The following is a 24,761-nucleotide window of genomic DNA, read 5'->3' on the forward strand; positions in this document are numbered from 1 at the left end:
TATTTGAAGTAAGAGAGGATTAGGGGGGTTCTGACATTACTTTATAGAACAGAGAAGATAAAATGATTCATGAAGATTATATCTTGACCTGGCTGTCTCCCCACTCTACTGGGCGCTCTGGAGATGGCAAGAGAGAAGCAGGTGAGGAGCAGGGCTCCTTCTTTGATGCTTCCTGACCTGAGGCATTGCTTCCGTGGGCCATGTACCCTAACACCTGCATCTTCTGTGAAACTGAATTCTTAGACTGTCTCTCTTTAGACATTTTTGGATCTGTGCTTCTAAATTTTTCCCCCCAAAATGCTGTTTAAGATGATCAGACAGATTTCAGTGAAAGCTTTTACTTTAAATGAAGGATAAAATAGAGTGTAAATGAACATCAGGTCATTTTTCTTGTTTTTCAAGAAGGAAAAAAATCTACCATTTTTGTAACATAACTAAAGCAATCTGAAAGCTTTTTTTCTTTTGTGTGATAGAATTTAGAGAAAATGCATTGTGCTATTAAGAAAGGGTTCAAGCGAGAGCCCCTGGGGAAGGAAAAGCACAGCTTTTCTCCAGGCACTGGTGATAATTTTAAGTTGTCTTTTTTTTTTGAGTCCTTGCCCCCTCTTAGGGTTTTACTTGATAATAGAACTCACTGAGTCAGAACTTGGCAATTTCATCACAATGCCAATTCTCACTTACCATCTAAGATGTACAAATCTTATCTCATATTGATGTGAAATTTAATAATGGTAATAATGATGGAATGACATTTACTTCTTAGCTTGAGTACTTTAAAAGTTTAACTCTTGTTTACAGAATTGTACTGTGCAAGTGGTCGCATGACCTTCATCCTGCGGTCCTTCAGGGACCCAGGCCGACTGTTTCTTCAACACATGATCCTCAAGGTCACTGTGAGGATCATCTTCATTCCAGACAGTCAGGCAGGGGAAGGGTATGGAGAAGCACAGATGGAAGGTTTTATGTACCAAAGACTATTTAATGTAACCTGGATTATGAGAAAGCTGGTTATGGCCACTTTTTCCTCCATATCTCTGAATTATTTCCAAAAAGATAGAGGAATCTAATGCAGAACTGACTCATTGGAAAAGACTTTGATGCTGGGAAAGAATGAAGGCAGGAGGAGAAGGAGACGACAGAGGATGAGATGGTTGGATGGCATCACCGACTTGATGGACATGACTTTGAGCAAGCTCTGGGAGCTGGTGATGGACAGGGAAGCCTGGCAAGCTGCAGTCCATGGGGTCTCAAAGAGTCAGACATGACTTAGCAACTGAACTGAACTGAGAGGAATCCTAATTTGGATGCAATTAGAACTCATTTATTGGTAATGGAAAAGAATTTTTGAATTCTAGAAGGTTAGAGATGAAAATGGATATGATTAAAGTTTATAGAATCAGTTCAGGGAGAAAGAATTTGACTAAATCACAGACCACAGAATTAGGATGCTGTGTTTGATTAATGCTCATAAAAAGTTATTCTAGGGCACATAAAGGCAATATAGCACAATTTTAGAATAATTATAAATGCATTAAATATTGATTAGCACTGTGTGACAGAGACTAGCATACATGATTTCATTTGATATTCACAGTAACTCTTCAAGATAGCATAGTGTGGTATTTAAATGTGTCTCCTCCAGGGCCAAGTCACCTGGGATTTATTTCTGGTTCTTCCACTCACTAGCTGCAAAAATCTTGTACATGTATTTAACCCTTCTCTGACTCAATTTTCTCTACTATAAAATGGAGATGATAATGATAACCCAGTTCCTGGGGTTAATGTGAAGATTAATGCATTAAAAGTGTAAAACTTTAGAAGAGTTCCTGGCGCATAGTAGGCTTTCATCACCATTATTAATTACTATTAATATGTAAGGCTTCTGTATTTCAGAAGGGGGAAGATACTTTCCCATTGTCACACAGCTATTCATTGGTAGAGCTGGCTCTTAGAAAGTATGTCTGCTCAAACCAAAACACCCTTCCTTCCCACAGTGGCATGCCTTGAGTTAGTGATAAACTGCTGAGAGACTGGGCTACATACTAGTTTTCTAGAAGAATTGGGATGATTTACATTACATTGCAGTTTAATAGGGGAAAACTACTCAGATCTGAGTTGTTAGTTCTAGAGGTGCCTGGCATGGTGGTTAAGAGTTAAGTTCTCAAGTGAGATATCATAGGTCTCAAACCTGATTCCACTTTGGGTAACCTTAAGCAGGTCAGTTCACTTCTTCAAGTCTCAATTTTATAACAATAAAATTGCCCCAGGCTTAAGCAATAAAAACACTTATTGCCTCATTTATCAGGAATTCTAGAGATGTTGAAAGGGTTAACAGTCTCATGAAGGACTGATCAGGCTGTTTGCCTGTTTCTAGTTGGCTGTCCTCTTTACAGGGTGATGGAGACAGAGTCAGGGAGAGGAACACACTCTTATCTCCCTTAATCCACTGGGCATACCAGGGTCTCCTAATGTCCTTCTAAAGCAATCACAGAGAAGGAGAAATGTGATTCTATAATTGGTTTGGACCAACAGACCTTCAGAGTTCATTTCCCTGGAAGAGAAGGAGCCCCCTCCCCTGAACACATTGCTACCTGACCAAATCATGGTTTGCTTACTACGGGAAAGAGGGTGGGAGGCTGCCGAGCATCTGGGAAGCGCTTAGCCCAGCGCCCTCGCATATGGAGAATGCTCAATAATGGTTAGCTCTGCCAACTCCCCAAGGCGAACATTCCCAAGGGCAATTCTGTGCTCTCACATAAAACAGACCTTTCTCTTGTTTTAAAAACAGAACAGAGCGCTGAACTTGATGGATCACAGGCCTGGCTCACACAGTTTGGGATGTTCTTGCCGAACCTTTTGCATGGCAAAAATCCCCACCTTTAGAACTACTTCGGTCTTGTATCTTAACCAGAGGTGTGGAAGATGCGGGAGTCAAAACAAGTTGCCTCAAGCCTCATCTTGCATGTTGAAGAAGGTTATCCCACAGCTCTCCTGGATCAAACTACATCCTTCTGCTGGCAGAAGCTCCCACAGCCCATGTCTGCCTTGAAGCCAAACACAGTTCAGAATTCTACAGCTTTCCTCTCCTTGCATTCACAGCAACAAACGATAGTTGGGAAAGATCAGGAATACGAGCTGAATGACTCAACCAGCTACTTCCACAGTAATGGTGCATAACAAGTGATCCCCTAGTCCCTGGCCAGCTCGGCAGACTCAGCAATGAGCACATGCTGTCATGCTCACAAGTCTGCAGTGGCTGGGTTCTGGCAGACCCAAGATGTGTTCTGCTGGATTGGCCTCCAGGCTGTAGGCCGGGCCTACATCTGCCCCCTATGGCTCCTTGAGACACATTTATCTCATGGCCATAATCAGAAACCCAAGAGGACAAGTATACATCAGCCCATCCTCACAGTATATTTCAAACCTTTTCTTAGGTCATGTCTTCTAACATCTCATTGGCCGATATCAGTGGTGGGAAAACACAGGTCACCATAAGGTCACATGACAAAATGTGTGACTATAGAGAGGGACACGGAACACAGAGAGATGATGTAATCAGCCACCACGAAGAGGCTGAGTCTATCTTCTCACTTAGCCTAGAGTCTATTTCTAATCCTCCAAACTCCTCTCCTAGAGGGCATATTTCTGATCTGTCTTACCTTCCTATGTCACTCTGGTGTAAAGTCTAATAGACCACTAATGTTTTCAGTAGATAACAGAGATTGTGGCAGTCAGTGGAGGAATAACACTCAGAAAAGAAAGAACAAGCCTGGTAGGATGAGTTATAAGCACAGCTGAGAAGGGCAGGAATGCTGCGAGTGGAGTTGTGTTGCTGTTTTCTAGAGCAGAGAGGAGCAATGTGAGAATCTGATGGGGCTTTCTGCAGGTAGCAAGCCAAGGCCACTGATAGAAGGTCTTTGGACAATGCATTCAGGTTTCAGTTTAGGGACATATGATCAAAATGAAACAAGTCAGACTTGCTACAAAGAATGTAGCAAGTGGCTTCCACAGATCAGCCAAAACCCCCAAAAGAAGAGCAGCAGTCAGGACGCTCCTTCATCAGGTTATCCTTGGTGATTATCAGAGCATCTAGCATACAGCTGCTAATCAATACATAGTTTTTGAATGCATTGATGTATTTAATAGCAAATTTCCCCATCATATTTTGGGTAATATTTTGACTGAGTTTGTAAACACTGGGCCTTGGAAGCCTCAGGGGCAGAGGAAGAAAGAATAAACACTTAAGAGAAAAGACTGTTTCTCTCCTTTTTAGTTCATATTCTGTTTCTTGTTTTTTAAAATTAACTTTATTGAGAAATAATTTACCTACAATAAAACGTACTCATTTTAGGTGTACAGTTCTACAGTTCTGTATTGTGTACACATATGACATGGAACATTTCCATCACTCTCACAAGCCCCCTGGTTTCCCTTCCCTGTCAGTCTCTGCCCACTCCTGGCTACAGGCAGCCTCTCTATGTCAACACAGACAGAGTACCTGTTTTGGAATCCCTCAAATAGAACTGTACTGTACGTAGACTACTGTGTCCAGCTTCTCTCACTAGGCTTGGAGTCAGTGTGATTTGTCTGTGTGGTTCTATGCCCATTCCTTTTTTTTTAGTTACTGAATATTATTCCATAGTTGGACATACCACATTTTGTTTATCCATTTACTTGTTGACTGACATTTGTGATTTCCAGTTCTAGGGTATGATGAAGAAAGCTAGCTATGAGCATTACTGAACAAATCTGTGTGAAGATACATTTTCATTTATCATGGGCAAATGCCTAGAAGTGGAACTTCTGGGTTTTGTGATAAGTAAATGTTTAACTTCATAAGAATTGTTTTTCCAAGTGGATCTACCATTTTATATTCTCTGCAGCAATGGATGAAATCTCCAGTTGCTCCTTACCCTCTCAACCACTGGCATTACATGTCTTCTAAATTTGATCTGTTCTGAAGGGGGTATCTCTTTTTTTGTTTTAAAAGAAATAAGCAATGTTTCTTAAATGAGTGCAAAAGGCATCTTTACCCCTGTGTTTCTAAATGAGCAAGTTTCTAACTCTAAGACACCCCTCTTTCCTCCGCTGTCTGTCTGTCTGTCTCTCTCTCTCACACACACACCCCACACACACACTCACTCGGGGGGCCTTCTGTCATCCAGGGAAATAAAAGAACTGTTTCTCTTAGAAGGGGCTTGCTTTCTCAGAAGCACAACACCGGAGGCGGATGCTGGGGCTTGAAGACCAGGGCGCTGCAAACTCTCAGGCGCAGCGAGCTTTCCCCAAAGAGCTCTTACTCCAAGCCTCTCAGCTGCTCCCTTCTTTACTAATAAATAATAATTGTCTTTTCAAAAAGCTGGCGTGCGGCCAGCGCTGGAGAGCTCCAGCTCTAGAGGAACGCTGTGGGTTGCCTCTCCGCTCCCTCCCCACGGTTCTATTTCCCACCCCGTTTGGACCCAGGGACACCCCGGGCTCCGGCGCCCGCTCCCCAGCCAGCCCCCGGGGACCCGGGCCCCCTGACCTCCGGCAGCGCGGGCACCGCGCCACCGGGCACCGGGCATGCTCAGAGGGCGGCGGCGCAGGCGTCGGCTGCAGTGGAGCCCGGGCGCCGGGAGGTGCCGCTGCGTCCCCGCTTCCCGACGCCTGACCCAGCGCGCAAAGTTGGGCTGGAAGCCGCCGGGGGAAGGAGGGACGGAGCGAGCGCGGCGGCGGGGAAGGGGGGCGGGAGGCGGCAGGGGAAGGAGCCGGGCGGGGGGGCGCCGGGCGTGTGTCACTCGCGCGCTCCCTCCGAGTCTGGAGGATGTGCTGAGCGCGGCGCCGGGAGGCGGCGGGGGCCCAGGAGCTGTACCCGGAGGCGGCTGGCAGCCCGGGCTACCGCTCGGCGGCTCTCCGCCCTCCGAGGCTCCACATCCCGCGTCCCGCCCGGGCATGGCCGGGCGCCTCGCCCCCGCGCGCCCCGGCTGCTGAGTCTCGCGGGAGGCGGTGCGGAGGCCGGGAGGCCGGGGAGACCGGCGCGGAGCGGAGGCGAGCGCCCCCGGAGCCGGGCAGCAGCCTGCGCCCCGCGCCCCGTCCCTGCCGCGCGCGCCCGGGTCGCCCGGAGCCCCGATGAGCCCTGATGGCCGGGGCTCAGCCTGGAGTGCACGCGCTGCAACTCAAGCCCGTGTGCGTGTCCGACAGCCTCAAGAAGGGCATCAAATTCGTCAAGTGGGAGGATGTAAGTGGGGGCGGCCGGCGGGGGCGCGGGCGGCGGGCGGCTCGCGGGGGCGGGGCGGGGGCGAGTTACGCAACGGGCGCCCTGGCGGGCGCGGGGCCTTGGGGCGCGCGACGACGGCGCTGGGCACCCGCTCCTGGGCCCTCGGGTCGGCAGTGGGCGTCCGGGCTGGGTCTGACCAGCACCCACTGAGGGTTTGGGATCTTGGGGCCAGTGGAGCAGAAGCGCAGGAGGGGCCGGCGTTGCCGGGTGACGGGTCCTGAGAGTTTGCAAAGTGGGGAGGGTGAAGTTGGCACCCGCTGGAAATCGTTGGGATGTGGACAAGTAGCGCCCTTCTCCGCCGGCAGATGCAGGCCCCCCGCCCCTCCCCGCCCCCACAACAGGCACCTCCTTTGGCCCCTTTCAAGAAGGAGCTGCCCCGGAGTCTGAAGTGTTGAGTGGTTGCTCACCTCTTAGCGCTTTTCTGGGTGCCCACGCGGCAGAGGCAAGAGGACACGGCGGCCCAGCCGACAGGTGGCCGGTGATGCCAAACTTCAGCTCTGGTCTCCGCAGAGAAGGGCCCCGAGAAGGGCCGGGAGGACGCACGGGGGGTGGGGAGGGTAGGGCACAGGGGTCACTGAGGGGTCAGCAGGGGCGCGGTGGGCCTGCAGGCTGGGAAGGAGAGTTTCTGAGAACTGAGCTGGCTGAGTCTTCAGTTCGAAATAGACATAGAACACGAGACATTCCTTCGATTTACCTTCATCTTTTGCCAAGACGGGCAAAAGCCCAGCCCTGGATCTCCAGTGACCCTGGACCCTAGGACTTAAAGTGAATCTTCCCTTTGCTTTCAAACATTTAAATTAATAATTTTGTTGTATACATGGGGATCTTCAGGTGGAGGACAATAAGTTGTGAATTTATATCTTGGGTGTCATTCAAGGTGTCAGTCCTTAGATCCTTGAGCCTCTGGATCTAAGGATAGAAGAGGAAGTGAAGTCGCTCAGTCGTGTCCGACTCTTTGTGACACCGTGGAATGTGGCGTACAAGGCTCCTCTGTCCGTGTAATTTTCTTTCCAGGCAAGAGTACTGGAGTGGGTTGCCATTTCCTTTTCCAGGGGATCTTCCCGACCTGGGGATCGAACCCAGGTCTCCCGCATTGCGGGCAGATGCTTTACCGTCTGAGCCAGCAGGGAATCCCAAGGATCTAAGGATAGTTAGGTCCAAATGAATAAGGCATCTCTTAAACAGGAGAAATTATAGGAGAATCTTTTCTTGTTGAAAAGATTTTCCACCTAGTAAATTATAGTCTGTTATTCTCCAAGGTATTTTTTTTTTTTTTAATCTCCTTAAGACATTTTCCAGTGTCTGAAAACAATTTAAATATTCCAGGTAGCGAATCCAATTACTTAGCAGAGTGGGTCTGTGTCTATATTTTATCCATTTGAAAGTGCCAATGGAACTTAGAGGCTGAGTCCACAGCTTTCCTGAAAGCTCATACCAATTATTAAATGCTGTAGGCATCCTTTTACTATGGACTTTACACCTTTCTCCTCTGTCCTAATCTAATGACTGGATGTTTTGTGTAAATGAAGTATAGTAGAATCTAAACAATAAGTTCAGACACAGATGAAAGGCTTTATTTGTGTCAAGGAGAAACAAAGACAATGTAGTTCAACAACAAATAAAACAGTCTTGCCCTTCTTGAGATCCTTAGAGAGCTGATGTGATGATGGGTTTACTGAGAAAAAGAATGAAGAGTAGAAGGAAAAGAGAGACACTTGGCAGGATAAGGAAGGATATTCCAGTATAAGCTCTGGATTTATTCATAGCCATGATTTTAAATTGCTTTTGAAATAATGATCCAGAATGTCTTGTTTGGAAAAACATATGAGTGTCACTGGAAGTGACAGTCTTCCCTAGAAACACATTTTGATACATCCAGGTAGATAAATTTTATTATGTGCATTTATGTCACATATATTTCTTTCTTACCTACTAACGCCAGGCCCTGGACTAGAGCCTGGTGTGATACTGAAAGCAGTAGCCCTTCTGCTGTTATAGCCTAGGTGAAGGAGAAAAAATGTTTTTGAGAGGACCAGTGATGCAGAGAGTATGAGGGATGCAGGCAGAGTGTTGGAGAGCCTGCTAGTTGAATGCCGCCTGCAGAAGCTGAGAAGGGCTTCCTCTGAGCATTGAACAGTGAGTTTCTGGGACAGCCCTGTAGGAGGAATGTGGGAACTGACGAGAGGGCCAGTGGAATCTCAGATTTTTCAAAAGAGAGAACCCAGGCTGCACCCAGGTGCCAAGTTATCTAGAATGCAATTCGAGTTCCTTGTTTGGTCTTCTTGGTCTCCATGGTGATCTGTGGAGTGAGAGAACCCAGACTTTCTGAGGATGGTTTTTTCCTTCCCTAGATGTCACCCTTTTCCTCTTCCCAGTTCATATTTGTTTTTCTGGGATCAAACCAGTTTTGATTATCTGGCTAATTATATTGCGTACTCGTGAGACTGTGTGTTGAAGATGATGGAGAGCTAGATTGTTCAGTCCATATGTACCTTCTGATTCTTTGACCAGTCAGCTGTGTGACTTTCGCTTAATCACTTAACCTCTCTGAATCTTGGCTGTGTCTTGCACAGACTGAGAGTGCTGCATTTCCTGTCTGTTTCATCTGAAAGCTGGCAGTAGCTGACAGTACACTTCTCACACTTAAGCACACTTAAGAAGCGTCTGAGCAGCTTTATAAGATTCAGACCACTGGGACCCACCCTCAATTTCTGATTCAGAAGATCTGAAGTGAGTCTGGGAATCTGCATTTCTCATAGGATCTTGAGAATAGAATCATTTCTCACAGATCTTGAGATCTGGTGCTACTGGTTTGGGGAACCACACTTTGAAACCACTGAGATAAGATTTATGGGGAAAAAAAAAAACTTGGAAAGTATGGTAGAGAGCATAATCTTGTTGGCTTGCATATATTTCCACTGGTTTGTTGATTTCATTTTATCTCTGTGTTTGCATTTTGAGAATTCTTCCAACTGTTACCTTTCTGCCTACCTAGGAGGTAGAACAACGTCAGTAACATAATCATGGATAATCTTTTTAGATCTTTTGGGATATTTTAGGAAAGGTCTCTGATGCCCAGGCTGACTTAACTCACATTCGTGCATTTCTTTGGAATTTCTTATAGTCAGTGAAACATTTTCAGCATTTTCATCTGCTTCTAGTGGGAGTGTTAGAAAAAGAAAGGAAGCAGAGAAGTGTTTTGAGAGGCTGTCTAGTCTGACTTCCTGCCTTTGAGCAGGGGAGGCTGCTGTTTTTTTCCTTTTGGCTCTGTCTTTGGGAAATACCTGTTGACCCCTTGCACCACGGGTGTGCCCCATCTGCTAATGAGGAAAAGTAAATGCTGGGAATAATTTAAAATACCTCAAACATCTGACCTCACTTAAAAATTGTAAACCCTCTTCTCTGATCTTTAAGAGTAAGGATGGGCAACTCAGAACAGATTTTCAATAACCCATTGGAAAGTTTAACGGTACATTTGAAAATGCATTTGGGGCTGTTTAGAATTGTGAAGAGATTCTGTCTTGTTCCTTGAGTGGCTAAAGCACCACAGTCTCCAGTCCTACTGTCCTGACTCCCACAAAGAACAGAAGATGTCACCCAGAGGGTGCAGTGCCCTGCATAGCCTGTTGGCTACCTACCAATGTCATGGTGAGGCTGTGGACACTCTAAGAGTGGTAGTCAAAAGCTTTGACACTGGCATTAACCAATCACAGCAGACAGAAAGTAGGGGTGGACCTGGAGCAGGGGCCTGGAGATATCCTCTTCTATCAGGGCCAGGTATTAACCTTTCTTTTGCCCAATCATGGGGAGATCTGGGGGTCCCTGGTGTCTCCAGGGGCAGATGGAAATATTTCCATTTTTGAACAACTGTTCTTGTTCAGTCTCTAAGTCGTGTCCGACTCTTTGCGACCACATGGACTGCAGCACGCCAGGCTTCCCTGTCCATCATCAACTCCTAGAGCTTGCTCAGACTCATGTCCATTGAGTCGGTGATGCCATCCAACCATCTCATCCTCTGTCATCCCCTTTTCCTCCTGCCTTCAATCAGGGTCTTTTTTAATGAGTTGGCTCTTCACATCAGGTGGCCAAACTATTGGAGCTTCAGCTTCAGCATCAGTCCTTCCAGTGAATTGCTTCAGTTCAGTTCAGTCGCTCAGTCGTGTCTGACTCTTTGTGACCCCATGGACTGCAGCACGCCAGGCTTCCTTGTACACCACCAACTCCCAGAGCTTACTCAAACTCATATCCGTTGAGTCGGTGATGCCATCCAACCATCTCATCCTCTGTTGTCCCCTTCTCCTCCTGCCTTCAGTCTTTCCCAGCATCAGGGTCTTTTCAAATGCGTCAGTTCTTTGCATCAGGTGGCCAAAGTATTAGAGTTTCAGCTCTTCAGCATCAGTCCTTCCAATGAATATTCAGGACTGATTTCCTTTAGGATGGACTGGTTTGATCTCCTTGATGTCCACAGGACTCTCAATAATCTTCTCCAGCACCGCAATTCGAAAGCATCAGTTCTTTAGTGCCCAGCTTTCTTTATGGTCCAACTCGCATATCCATACATGAATACTGGAAAAACCAGAGCTTTGAATATATGGACCTTTGTCAGCAAAGTAATGTTGCTGTCTAGGTTTGTCATAACTTTTCTTCTAAGAGCAAGCGTCTTAATTTCATGGCTGCAGTCACCATCCACAGTAATTTTGGAGTCAAAGAAAATAAAGTCTTTACTGTTTCTATTTTTTCCTTGTCTATTTGCCATGAAATGGTGGGACCAGATACCATGATCTTATATTTTTTTAATGTTGAATTTTAGGCCACTCCCCTCTTTCACCTTCATCAAGAGGCTCTTCAGTGCCTCTTCACTTTCTGCCATTAGGGTGGTATCATCTGCATATATGAGGCTGTTGATTTTTCTCCTGGCACTCTTTATTCCAACTTGTGATTCATGCAGTCTGGCACTTCACACGATATACTCTGCAAATAAGGTGAATAAGCAAGGTGACAATATATGGTCTCGATGTACTCCTTTTGAACCAGTTTGTTGTTCCATGTACGGTTCTAACTGTTGCTTTTTGACCTGCATGCAGGTTTCTCAGGAGGCAGGGAAGGTGATCTAGTATTCCCATCTCTTAAATAATTTTCCTCAGTTTTTTGTGATCTACACAGTCAAAGGCTTTAGCATAGTCAGTGAAGCAGAAGTAGTTGTTTTTCCAGAATTCTCTTGCTTTTTCTATGATCCAGCGGATGTTGGGAATTTGATCTCTGGTTCCTCTGCCTTTTAAAAATCCAGCTTGTACATCTGGAAGTTCTTGGCTTATATAGTGTTGAAGCCTAACTTGAAGGATTTGAGCATTACTTTGCTAGCAGGCAAAATGAGTGCAATTGTGCAGTAGTTTGAACATTCTTTGGTATTGTTCTTCTTTGGGATTGGAATGAAAACTGACCCATTCCAGTCCTGAGACCACTGCTGAATTTTCCAAATTTGCTGGCATATTGACTGCAGCACTTTAACAGCATCATCTTTTAGGATTTTAAATAGCTCAGCTGAACAATGAATAATGGTGTATAGGTATATATAGTCTGAACATCAAGGCCAAGCCTTTCTGTCCAGAGCTTGGCCAGTCGATAAGGAACTAACCTACGGAGGCAACTTGTTTCGTCACGGTTTTGAAAGGATGTACCTTGCTTTTATTTTGCATTTGTATCTGATCATACTCTGGTGGTAGGAGGTATGTGTAGAGGACTGGGCATTTGGGAGAGGTCTGTGAGATATGAGTTACTTTCCCCATCACAGCTAGGGAGTTTGGGAAATCCTGAGCTTGAACCCTCTCATTTCTCCATGTTGGACAGGATGTGGAGGGAAAGACAAAGGTTTCCCAGCCCTGGATTTGCCCCAAACTCATCATTTTCAAATGCACCATTATGCTTTCTAATGGGTCATTGAAAATCTGTTTTCTAAGTTTGTGCATTCTTCCTCTTAAAGATCTGTGTCTTTGTTCCACAAACTTTGGAGCGTGGAGGGCTGCTCATTTGGTTGTTTCCTTTTCTCTCCTCTCACCTTCCAAATTCAGAGCTCAGTTGTGGATGAATAGTTTAACTCATTGCAACCTCATTTTCCTCATGTGTAATGTGAGGCTTGTAGTATCTCCTGCTGCACAGAGTAGCTGGTACCATTCAAGAGCAAAGGCACATGCCCTGCTCTGTGTGGTGCCTGACACGCAACACTCAATAAAGTATGTTTTAATTTTTATTGGAATATATTTGCTTTACAATTTTGTGTTTTTTCTGCTGTACGGCAAAGTGAATCAACTTTATGTTTACATATGTTGTTGATGTTCAGTCACCCAGTTGTGTCCAACTCTTTGCAATCCCATGGATTGCAGCACATCAGGCCTCCCTGTCCCTCACCATCTCTTGGAGTTTGCCCAAGTTCACGTTCATTGCATTGGTGACGCTGTCCAGCCATCTCGTCCTCTGAAACCCTCTTCTTCTGCCCTTGATCTTTCCCAGCATCAGGGGCTTTTCCAATGATTACCCCTCCTTTTTTGATTTCCTTCTCATTTAGGTCACCACAGAACTTTGAGTACAGTTCCCTGTGCTATATAGCAGGTTCTTAAACTATCTTTTTAAAGTGATGCATACATACTAAGTCATTTCAGTTGTGTTCGACTTTGTGACCCTGTGGACTGTAGCCCTCCAGGCTTCTCTGTCCATGGAATTCTCTAGGCAAGAATACTGGAATGGGTTGCCATGTCCTTCTTCAGGGATCTTCCCAACCCAGGGGTCAAACCCACATCTCTGGTGTCTGCTGCATTGGCAGGCAAGTTCTTTACCACTAGCATCACCTGGGCAAAGTGATGGTCTCCCAATAATTAGAGGGCCATGAACTTTATCAAGGTGGTCAGTATGTGTTGGATGGCAGTTTTATTCTCCAAATGGGAGGAGCTAGACCTTCCTTCCATTCCCTTTAATGTATATTTTGATTCTTATGCTTTAAAATTTGAAAAGGAAAAAAAAAATCAATTTTTTACCCTTTTAAAAAATGTAAGTATTTCAGAGAAAATATATATAAAAATCAGCACTCTTTCTCTTTAAAGAAAATCAGTTTCCAAAGTGTTCTAAAGTTTTATTTCTACTTAAAAACCTTAATATATACGCCCCCCACACCCACACACAGAATAAGTACACAAGTTTGAGGCCCAGAAGGAGGAGTAATCTTATATTCGAAAGTCATAATTGCTAGACTGGGTATGTTGTTTGGGAAACAGGCTGAGGAACTGAAACAAGTAACTCCCTACACCACTCTGCCCTCTGCACCAGAAAACCCACCGCTAAAACAGGTAATAATAATAAAAAGCCTTAGTAGTATATTGCGCTTTTCCCAACATCCTACACAAAAGCTCAGGTAGAACTTTCAGATTATGTAGAATCTGCAGTTTGCAGTTTCCAAAGTGGGGACAAGATGACACTGACGATGTTCATGAGGAAGGAAAGGGGAAGGTTTCTGAGGTGGGCAGTCAGCACCATTCACTGTGAGCAAGCTCCGTGAGAGAACGGGGAGAAACAGTGCTGCTCGGTAGATGGCGGATCCAAAGGGAGCCCCTAGGGGGCTGGCAGGTGCCCTCTCAGGGTAAGCTGCTCAGTCGTGTCCGACTCTTTGCGACCCCATGAAAAGTTCATGAAACTCTCCAGGCCGGAACACTGGAGTGGACAGCCTTTCCCTTCGCCAGGGGATCTTCCCAACCCAGGGGTCGAGTCCAGGTCTCCCATGTTGTGGGCAGATCCCTTACCAGCTGAACCACAAGGGAAGCCCTCTAAACTGTTACCTAAATATGCCCAGACACGTCCACTTTTCATTTCCAAAGAGCTTTTGTGAATTTCTCATTGACAGTGATTACTGCAGCCTTAAGTGTAAGAATATCACTTTTCCAAAGTGAGCCAATAAACCTAGTTTAAGCTATTGATTAGAGTGTAACATTCACAAAGTAAAACTTGCAAATCTTGTGTCCAGCTGGATCAGTTTTCGCCAAATGAATGGTGTGATCAGCACCAGATCGAGATAAACTGCTTTGCCAGCCCTCCCCTATGAGATCCTGAGCTCTCCCTTCCAGCCCCCTTATACCCGCTCTTCTGACTTATAGATCTGTGGGTTGGTGTTGCCTCTCTTTGATCTAAGAAAGCTATTTTCTTTTTATTTTCAATGAAAACAAAAACCTAAAGCACTTTTATTACTGCTTTAGGACCTTCTTCAGCAATAACAAAAATGACTTATCCTGGGTTTAGATGGACCTTGATTAAGTCTTTATCTGTCCTAAAGTCTGGGAAATGAAGCAGGTAAATGCCCCCAAGGAGAAAACAGTTAAACAAAACTCTGGTAATTGAGCAAGGAAATATAATGCCTACAGGCTTTTATTGGCATAGCAAAGCAGAGTAGTAGAGTGCTGTTTCTGGAATGTGTTTTTCTCTAGTAGTTTTTCTCTGTTATCTTCCCTGACCCAATATTCCCATCTGTGGTACATTAGGATAATTTACTGTGGCTATTGGCATATCTCCAATCCTTCCTGAGAAAGTTTTATCCTATCAGTAAATACCTTCAAATGATGTTTACCTGCAATGACTGTTTAAATGGGCCAGGAACATTTTGCTTTTTTTATATCAAGCTTTGTTATCTTTGGTTACGTGTTTCTTATCAGGATCATTTCATTTTATCATGAACAAGGAGTGCCGGTAGAAAATGGAATGGGATTGATTGTGAATTGTTAACTAACACTCTGGGTCTCCACCTAAATGACAAATCTTTTGTAACTGAAGACCTTAGTTTTCCTGTTACTAGAGCTAATAGAAGGTCTATTCAGCCTTTCTGGATCCTATCATAAATTCCACCTGCTCAGAGAGATTTCATAATGCTCCCCTTTCCCCATCTATTCCTTATCAGACCCCACAATCAGAGGCAGTGCCCCTGTATTGCACTAAGGAAAGGATCTAGGACGTGTTTCTGAGATTTACACATGAGACCCTAAGGATGCCATCGACTTCTGTAATTAAAAAAAAAATGTAAATGAAATAGAATATAAAGAAAGCTAGACTCTTGGAGAATTCTTCAGGTTCCCCTCTGACCACTTTGTGCTCTGAGATTTGATTTTATTATTTTCTTCACATGTTATTTTCAATTTGGGGAAATTTTTATTTTAGTTTTGTTCTGAAAAATGCTTAGGTATATGCTGAAATATAATTGATGTTGACTAAATCTATATGCATTTATCAAGAAACAAAATTATTATCAATGAGAAACATTATTATATAAAATTTTGAAAAATTTAGTGTTAAAGGGCAATTAAAAGCATCCTACATATGGTTTTCATCTCAAGGACCCTTTTTTTTTAATTCTTAATTCCAAATGTGTGTGTGTGAAGTCACTTTAGTCGTGTCTGACTCTTTGCGATCCTATGGACTGTAGCTTGGCAGGCTCCTCTGTCCATGGGATTCTCCAGACAAGAATACTGGAGTGGATTGCCATTTCCTCCTCCAAGGGATCTTCCTGATTGGGATTGAACCTGTGTCTCTTATGTCTCCTGCATTGGCAGGCAGGTTCTTTACCACTAGCACCACCTGGGAAGCCCAATTCCAAGTATGCTTTTATTTGTTTACTGTTATTTTTAAATTGGAATATAAGTGCTTTACAACGTTGTGTTTTTGCTATATAATGATGTGAATCAGATACACATATATCCTCTCCCTCTTGAGCAAGAACTTTTTTAGTTCACAATATTTGCTCATTTTTTTTTTCTTTAAGGTGAAGTTTTATAAACAAGTTCAGGGAGAACAAATTAGTTAGCAAAGCGCTTTTACCTAAACTAGTCATGGCGGCTATTAATATATAACATTGATACATAGATTAAGAAAATCTATTTTCAGCAAAAATTTTTTTGCTGTTAAAAATCAATTTTTCTTTGAAACTTGTTTATAAAATAGGTAAAGGAAAGTTAATTTGATTCATTTTGTAGAAGAGGCCAAATAAGCTGAAAAAGAAAGACCCCAGAGCAAGTCAGCAAGTGGTCCAGTAGGTTAAAAAATTATGATGGCCAGGATTCTTTGTCAGGCGTGCTGTTTGGTTGAATGTCACTTAGCATCCATCCCCTCATCCTCTTTGTGGGACTTTTTATAATACAGAGTCTGGGAATCTAAAGCCATATCTACTAGACTTCCTGGAAGTGTCTACTATTCTGGCTATAAATTTAGCCCCACTAGTATGAGATGCACTTATATGGGATATGGAAGGCTGATCTATGAAGGAGGCCACTTCTCTGCGTCTTTGAGTTGTTTCTGCAGACACATGGGTGGTTGCAGGAAGAAGTGTTGTCTTCTGGAGTCCTTTCCCTGTGTGTGATTGGAGAGAGGTGGTGGCCATCGTGGTTGCTCCCTGTTCTCGGATTACTCTTCCTTTGTCTTCAGCTAAGCTGCTGTGTGTGTGACTTCAGGAGTTTCGTCTTGATTTCTCACCTTTCTGAATGCAGTGGAGGCAGCAGTTCCACTCCAGCGTCAGTGTGTCACATTCTGGGGTCATTCACAGAGGCCCAACCTGAAGCCTACTTCTCCGGGTCCTTTTAATGATGCCATCAAGTGCCTGTGATTAAACTCCTTTGTGTACAAAGCTTCCAGAGAGGATTCTGTTTCCTTCATTAATACCTGCCCAACATGACCTTTTACAGTTCTAGGATTCCAGGACTTTTAAGTGCCGACAGAAGCAAAAGATATTAAGAAGAGGTGGCAAGAATACACAGAAGAACTGTACAAAAAAGATCTTCACAACCCAGATAATCACAATGGTGTGATCACTGACCTAGAGCCAGACATCCTGGAATGTGAAGTCAAGTGGGCTTTAGAAAGCATCACTATGAACAAAGCTAGTGGAGGTGATGGAATTCCAGTTGAGCTATTTCAAATCCTGAAAGATGATGCTGTGAAAGTGCTGCACTCAATATGCCAGCAAATTTGGAAAACTCAGCAGTGGCCACAGGACTGGAAAAGATCAGTTTTCATTCCAATCCCTAAGAAAGGCAATGCCAAAGAATGCTCAAACTATCGCACAATTGCAGTCATCTCACATGCTAGTAAAGTAATGCTCAAAATTCTCCAAGCCAGTCTTCAGCAATACGTGAACCGAGAACTTCCAGATGTTCAAGCTGGTTTTAGAAAAGGCTGAGGAACCAGAGATCAAATTGCCAATATCCGCTGGATCATCAAAAAAGCAAGAGAGTTCCAGAAAAAACATCTATTTCTGCTTTATTGACTACGCGAAAGCCTTCGACTGTGTGGATCACAATAAACTGTGGAAAATTCTGAAAGAGATGGGAATCCCAGACCACCTGACCTGCCTCTTGAGAAACCTGTATGCAGGTCAGGAAGCAACAGTTAGAACTGGACATGGAACAACAGACTGGTTCCAAATAGGAAAAGGAGTACATCAAGGCCGCATATTGTCACCCTGCTTATTTAACTTATATGCAGAGTACATCATGAGAAACACTGGGCTGGAAGAAGCACAAGCTGGAATGAAGATTGCCTGGAGATACATCAATAACCTCAGATATGCAGATGACACCACCCTTATGGCAGAGAGTGAAGAGGAACTAAAAAGCCTCTTGATGAAAGTGAAAGAGGAGAGTGAAAAAGTTGGCTTAAAGCTTAACATTCAGAAAACTAAGATCATGGCATCTGGTCCCATCACCTCGTGGGCAATAGATGGGGAGACAGTGGAAACAGTGTCAGACTATTTTTTTGGGCTCCAAAATCACTGCGGATGGTGACTGCAGCCATGAAACTAAAAGATGCTTACTCCTTGGAAGGAAAGTGATGACCAACCTAGATAGCATACTAAAAAGCAGAGACATTGCTTTGCAAACAAAGGTCTGTCTGGTCAAGGCTATGGTTTTTCCAGTGGTCATGTATGGATGTGAGAGTTGGACTGTGAAGAAAGCTGAGCATCGAAGATTTGATGCTTTTGAACTGTGGTGTTGGAGAAGACTCTTGAGAGTCCCTTGGACTGCAAGGAGATCCAACCAGTCCATCCTAAAGGAGATCAGTCCTGGGTGTTCGTTGGAGGGACTGATGCTGAAGCTGAAACTCCAGTACTTTGGCCACCTCATGCGAAGAGTTGAGTCATTAGAAAAGACCCTGATGCTGTGAGGGATTGGGGGCAGGAGGAGAAGGGGACGACAGAGGATGAGATGGCTGGATGGCATCACCGACTCGATGGGCGTGAGTTTGAGTAAACTCTGGGAGTTGGTGATGGACAGGGAGGCCTGGCATACTGCAATTCATGGGGTCACAAAGAGTCAGACACGACTGAGCGACTGAACTGAACTGAACTGATGCAATAACCATCCAGACAGCCTGTGTAATTTTCTCCTTCAGTATTACATGTGAGCATAATGAGTTTTCCTAGAATACTGACTCTTGGGTTCAGTGTTGAGAGTGAGTCCTAATAACAGGCCCTGGTATTTATAAGCCATGGAAATGGCAACCCACTCCAGTATTCTTGCCTGGAAAATCCCATGGACAGAGGAGTCTGGTAGGCTACAGTCCATGGGGTCACAAAGGGCCGGACATGACTTCACTTTCACTTTCATCATTTATTTATGCATGCTAAGTCGTCTCAGTCATGTCCGACTCTTTGTGACCCCATGGACTGTAGCCTGCCAGGCTCCTCTGTCCTGGGGATTCCCGAGGCAAGAATACTGGAGTGGGCAGCCTTTCTTCCTCCAGGGGATCTTCCTGGCCCAGGGTTTGAACCCACGTTTCTTATGTCTCCTACGTTGGTGATGGATTCTTTACCATTGAGCCATTGGGAAGGCCATGATTTATTTATAGTCATGCCCATTCAGTCATCGAGACCACCTGGAGTGGTAGGGAAGGATCAAGTGTTACTATTCTCATTTTACGTCGATGTCAGCTGGGGCTAGTGGGTGGTGAGTTGCTCAAGTTGCCCACAACTAGTTAGAGGCAAAGCCAGGTCTTTAGGTTAAATTCTGGGCCTCTTCCAGTCTCTGGAGAAGGAAATGACAACCCACTCTGGTATTCTAAACTGGAAAATCCCATGGACAGATGAGTGTGGCCGGCTTACAGTACATGGGGTCGCAAAGAGTCAGACACGACTCAGTGACTTCACTTTCTACGCTACTGTGGTAAACAGGTTCCAAGCAGGAACCTTTGGGTAACAAAAGGTTTTTAATAGAATTCAAATGAATACAAGTTGAAAGTGCTTCCCTGACTTTTCCAAAGAATCCCCCTGATTTTAGGATTCATCTCAGCCTGATTTGTGAGTGTCATCCCTCTTTGCTAGTGTCTTCATAAACAGCTGCAATATTTTTATGATGTATGTACAAAGTCCATTTTTGTTATACAACATAGGACTTGGAAATGTAGGAAAACTTCATTGCTGCTTTGAGGCACAAAGACAGCCTAGTCTTCAAATGTACTACATTAGTTAGTCATTATAAAACATGCTTATGGAAATATAATTAAGAATGGTGTTTAAAGCAAAGGTCATTTTTTCATTACCTAATAAGTGACACGTTTGTATCTAACAAGGCTCGTTACATGTGCTTTTCCATCTTTTTCTCTTCCGAACATACTTGCAAATGTTGTCTTTTGTTGGATTCCCTTAAGACTGATCCCATGGCTTCCTATAAGAAATTTTTGATCTTGGAAGATGGAAGATAAGATGGGCATGAGGGAAGTGTAGAAGTTGCCCCTTGACCCCAGGCAAGAGGCAGAATGACTTGGAATTCAAGGTGGTGTCAACTGAGAGGTCAGATATAAGCCAGGACAGGAAGCTGCCTCCAGGGAGGTGGTGATACCTTAAGTGGACCAGGGCTTCTGTGTTATTCATCATCTTTCCCTGGGACAAAGCAGAGGCTTGGCACTGACCTGGTGCTCAGGGGATGTTTGTAGAATACAGGAATCATCTAGTGTGTGTCTCCCTCACAGTGGGTTCATGGGAAGGGAGGCAGGCAGTCTTAGGGAGACTTGGAGGGCAGTCACGCTCCCAAGACCCCTTCATGCCATGTCGCATGTGGTGCTGGGTCCATCCTTCCATTCCCTCTGAAATCTCCTGGAGTCCTAGGTACTCTGTGGCCTTCTTAACTTTGGTTTCTCCATGTGAGTTCCAGAAGCAAAACGTTTACTGTCAACACGTAGATTGCTGTCACAGGCACACATTTCCTTAAGGTTGAGTGTGCACTCAATTGTGATTCAATATTGGTTGAAAATTACGATGCTTAATGTATTTACATCTCTTATTCTGGATGTTACCAGTGGCTTCTGTTTTCTGAAGAAGATACACATTTACCCAGATTTTGCAAGGAAAATTCCCCTTAAAGAAACTCAGAAGTGTTGGGAGTGATGAACAAAAGACTGATGGTTGTGAAAACATCCTCTCTATCAGGATAATGATTCACAAGGAGAAAAACAAATATGTGAGTCTTATTGCCAAAATGAGAAAAATACCAAGTAAAAGATATATAGTTTTAAAATATTGTTTATACTAAAAATTCCACCTACACTGTTTCTTCTGTGAGGGAATGGAAGTTACCAGGACAATATTATTGATGTATGCCCTTCCCCACTCCTAGTTCAAGGTACTTGGATCATCTCCGTGGTCCTGCCTTCTCTTCTGTTCCTGGGGAAGCAGCGTACCTTCTCCATGTCCAGGGGCCTATGCCTGCTGGTTTCTCTGGATCCTGGATTCATAATTATCCTCCCCTTTGACAGTGTCTGTGAAAGATTCTTCTCTACTGACAGCTCTTCTAAGAACATGGAAATACGTCTTATAGTCCTACAAATGCCAGGGTAGGCTCCAGCAGAGTCCTCCGCCCACCTTCCTCTGCAGTTGCCACCCTCCCCCTCATCCCTTCCTCTGCAGGGAGATGCCACTCCCCCCAACCCTCTCCTCTTCTCCCACCTGCCCTCCAGAGCCTTGTTCTGCCTCTGCCACTGCTTTGAAGTTTCTCTCGCCAATGCTATTGGCAGCTGATATTTTGCCAGCTGATATTTTTCAGAATCGACCTTGCTGCTTTTTCTGCAGTTTCTTTCCATCCACCCTTTTGTTCAGAGTTCCTACTTTAAATGTGTATTGATGCCTCTTATAAGCTGGACATTTTGCTAGTGTTGTGGATTGATGATGATAAATGATTTGGTTCCCACCTTCATGGAGTTGATATTCTGCTAGGGGAGATAGATGCGCAGCAAATAGAGGTAAGGGATGTCACTCTAATTGTGCGAAGTACTACAGAAAATAGTGCAAAAATACAAGTGAGTGTAATAAGCTTGGAAGGAGTCCCTAGAGAAATTCTGTGTAGGGAAAGACCTGAGTTATAAGTAGTTCTTCAGCTAACAAGAGGATGGGAAGTGTGTGAGGTTGAAGGACCAGCACTGGTGAGCATCCCAAGGACGGAAGGCACAGGGGACTTTGAAGGACAGAGAAGAATAAGCAAATAGGAAGCTCAGTGGCTTAGATAATGAGGAGAGAGGGTAAGGGTTTGCATATATGCTGCTTAGGCCGTTGCAGGATTTTATCGTGAAGGCAATGTGAAGCCACTAAGTTGTGTTTCTCAACCTCAGCACTATTGACATTTGAGGCCAGACGATTATTTGTTAAAGAGGTTGGCCTGTGCACTGTCCGATGTTCAGCAGCATCCCTGGCATCTATGTACTAGACGCCAGTAAAGAACTGCCCGTGTAACAACCAAGATTGTTTTTGGGCATGGCCAGCATTTCCCTGGAGAGCAAAACTGCCCCGGTTCAGAATCCTTGATTAAAATATAAACCACTGATTTAAATCTTAACTGATTAAGTGTTGAGCCAGGACGATCCTGATACTTTAGTGGTTAAAACTCTGTGCTGCCATTGCAGGACCAGGTTTGATCCCTGGTTGGGGAACCAAGATCCCACATGCTGCATGGCATGGGCAGAGAGAGGGAGAGACAGAGAGAGAGAAAGGGAAAGAGGACATTATCATATACAAAAAGTATTGGGCCACTACATATGCATGCACATGCACATAGCTAGTAGGCATGTGAAAAGATGTTCATCATTTGTCATTAGTCATCAGGGAATTGCATTAATATGATAAAACCACAGTGAGATGCCACCTTATAGCCACCAGACCTATATCTATATCTTCCTGAAATGATTGGTTTACTCATCTGATGCCCCCACTGAACAATGAGTACTTTGGGTGATGCGGGATCGGAACGTTCATTTGAATCCCTGGTATAGACCTGCAGTGCCCTGTATGGTATTTGAAGGAGCATGCTTTCAACTGTGTTGTATTTAGTTAAAAGAGGTTTTTATACTTGTCAGTAAACCGCAGTTATTTTAATGGCGCTGCTCTCCACTGTTTGCCTGCTCCATCCTGGACTTTCTCCCCTCCTCCTCTTTCCTGTTCTTCGGGAAATTTCAGAATAGACAGACCCCGCGTCTCATGCATGCTGTTGCACCTAGAAGGTTTACTTCACTGATCCTAGTCTCATGCTCAGGCATCTGAGACCACCTTTGCTGTGTGTGTGTGTGTGTGTGTGTGCGCGCGTGTGTATCTCATAGGGCTGCACTGCTGACCTTTGTTGGGCGTCACATCTGATTTTCTGTGACCCTAGGGATTCTTTTTCCCTCACACGACTCTTTCCCCATCATAGATGTATTCTCCATCTTTGGCTCTGCTGCTTGTCTGAGGCGAGTCTAGGGTAATCCCTATAGAGCTCAGCTGGTTCTTTTCCCTTGCTGACTCCGAAACATTGATTAGCTGAGGAGCACACATCTCTTGCCGCTTGTTTTCGTTCAATAGCATGAGGACGTGGACTCACCGTGTAGCCAGGACCGTGGTCAGCCTCGGTCGGTGGGTGGGCTCCCTGACAGTGTGGGCTGAGGGGCTGTGGGCTGGCCCTCGACAAAAGGCGAAATGGGTTACAGCTTATATCAGTTTTCTGAGGTGTCCATAACATAGCATGGACTGAGAGGCTTACGCTACAGAAATGCATTTTCTCATTGTTTTGGAGGCTGCAGGTCTGAGATGAGGTGTTGACAGAGTTGGCTCCTCCTGAGGACCCTGAGGGAAGGACTTCTTGCCTCTCTTTCTCAGCTTGTAGGTGGCTGACTCCTCCCTGTGTTTCATGTCATTTTCCCTCTGTATGCGTCTGTGTCCAAATTTCTTTTTTTTATAAAGACGCCAATCCTATAGAATTGGGGCCCACCTTTAATAAATTCTTTTCACTGAATCACCTTTGTGAAGATGTCTCTAGATAAGGTTGCACTCTGAAGCACTGCATAGCACTGGAACATATGAACTTGGAGAGGGACAATTCAGTTCATTACGCACCTGGTCTGGTAAAGGAGCACTCAGAGAGCTGCAGTGTATTGGTTCTATTCAGATGCTTGAAGAATTGACTCTTGGAGAAGCAATTAGATTTTGGACTGCTGCTAAGTCACTTCAGTCGTGTCTGACTCTGTGTGACCCCATAGATGGCAGCCCACCAGGCTCCCCCGTCCCTGGGATTCTCCAGGCAAGAACACTGGAGTGGATTTTGGACTACTTAGATGTTAAAACCAAATGGTAGCTGCATATATAGAAAAAAGTACTGAAACTTTCCAGCTAGACTTATCTGACCAAGTTGACTTATGAAAAAAATTTCCCTGCTAAGGAGAATACTTACTGTGACTGCCCAGAATAAAATAAGTCACACTGGAAATGTAAAATTTTCTAGTGCCATATTAAACCAAGTAAAAAGAAACAGGTGAAATTTATTTTAGCAATATACTTTATTTAACCCAATATATTGATTTTCATGGGCTTCCCTGGCAGCTCAGACAGTAAAGAATCTGGCTGTAATGCAGGAGAACCGGGTTCAATCCCTGGGTTGGGAAGATCCCCTGGAGAAGGGAATGGCAACCCACTCCAGTATTCTTGCCTGGAGAATTCCATGGGCATAGGAGACTGGCAGTCTGTGGGGTCACAAAGAGTCTGACATGACTGAGCGACTGATGCTTTCCCACTTTCATTGATTTAAATGTATAATCAATATAATAACACATCTTAGCCAAACTTGTCACATTTCAAATGCTCTGTGGTCTCAGGTGAGCCCATATTCAGCAATGTTGGTAGAGAGCATCCCTTCTCAGTTGGGACCAAATCATCTCCAAAGAAATGAAAAATGGTTCTTGAGGGATAAAAAACTTAACTCTTTTTATTTTATATAAAGCACAGTATACACACAACATCTAAATAGATATTCAGAACATCTGTGATATTAACATTTCATGGAGGATGATTAGAAAACTAGATGTCAAAAAAAGCTGTTCAGCAGATCAATAATGAAATAGCACTGGGTGGCAGTGGTGTAGTCTGTCCTAAAGGTTTAATCCCAGCACCACCCTTACTAGCTTAGCTAGGCTTCCTTGGACAAGTTAGTTAAGCCTTAGTCTATTTATCTGTAAAATGGGGATAATAATAGTG

The 24,761-nt window shown here is 44.4% G+C and overlaps 1 protein-coding gene across 2 annotated transcripts in view; it reads left to right on the forward strand.

Annotated features, from left to right (window-relative positions):
* The first annotated feature begins 5,665 nt into the window (after positions 1-5,665).
* PLCB1 (phospholipase C beta 1) overlaps positions 5,666-24,761 on the forward strand; it is an 854,892-nt gene continuing 835,796 nt past the window's right edge. For both annotated transcript variants that reach the window (XM_043883527.1, XM_043883528.1), the window contains exon 1: positions 5,666-6,217. In XM_043883527.1, coding sequence (XP_043739462.1) covers positions 6,119-6,217 — 99 coding nt within the window. In that variant the 5' untranslated portion in view covers positions 5,666-6,118. The remainder of the gene's footprint in view (positions 6,218-24,761) is intronic.

Source organism: Cervus elaphus, chromosome 23 (assembly GCF_910594005.1).
Source record: "Cervus elaphus chromosome 23, mCerEla1.1, whole genome shotgun sequence".
Classification (NCBI taxonomy): domain Eukaryota; kingdom Metazoa; phylum Chordata; class Mammalia; order Artiodactyla; family Cervidae; genus Cervus; species Cervus elaphus.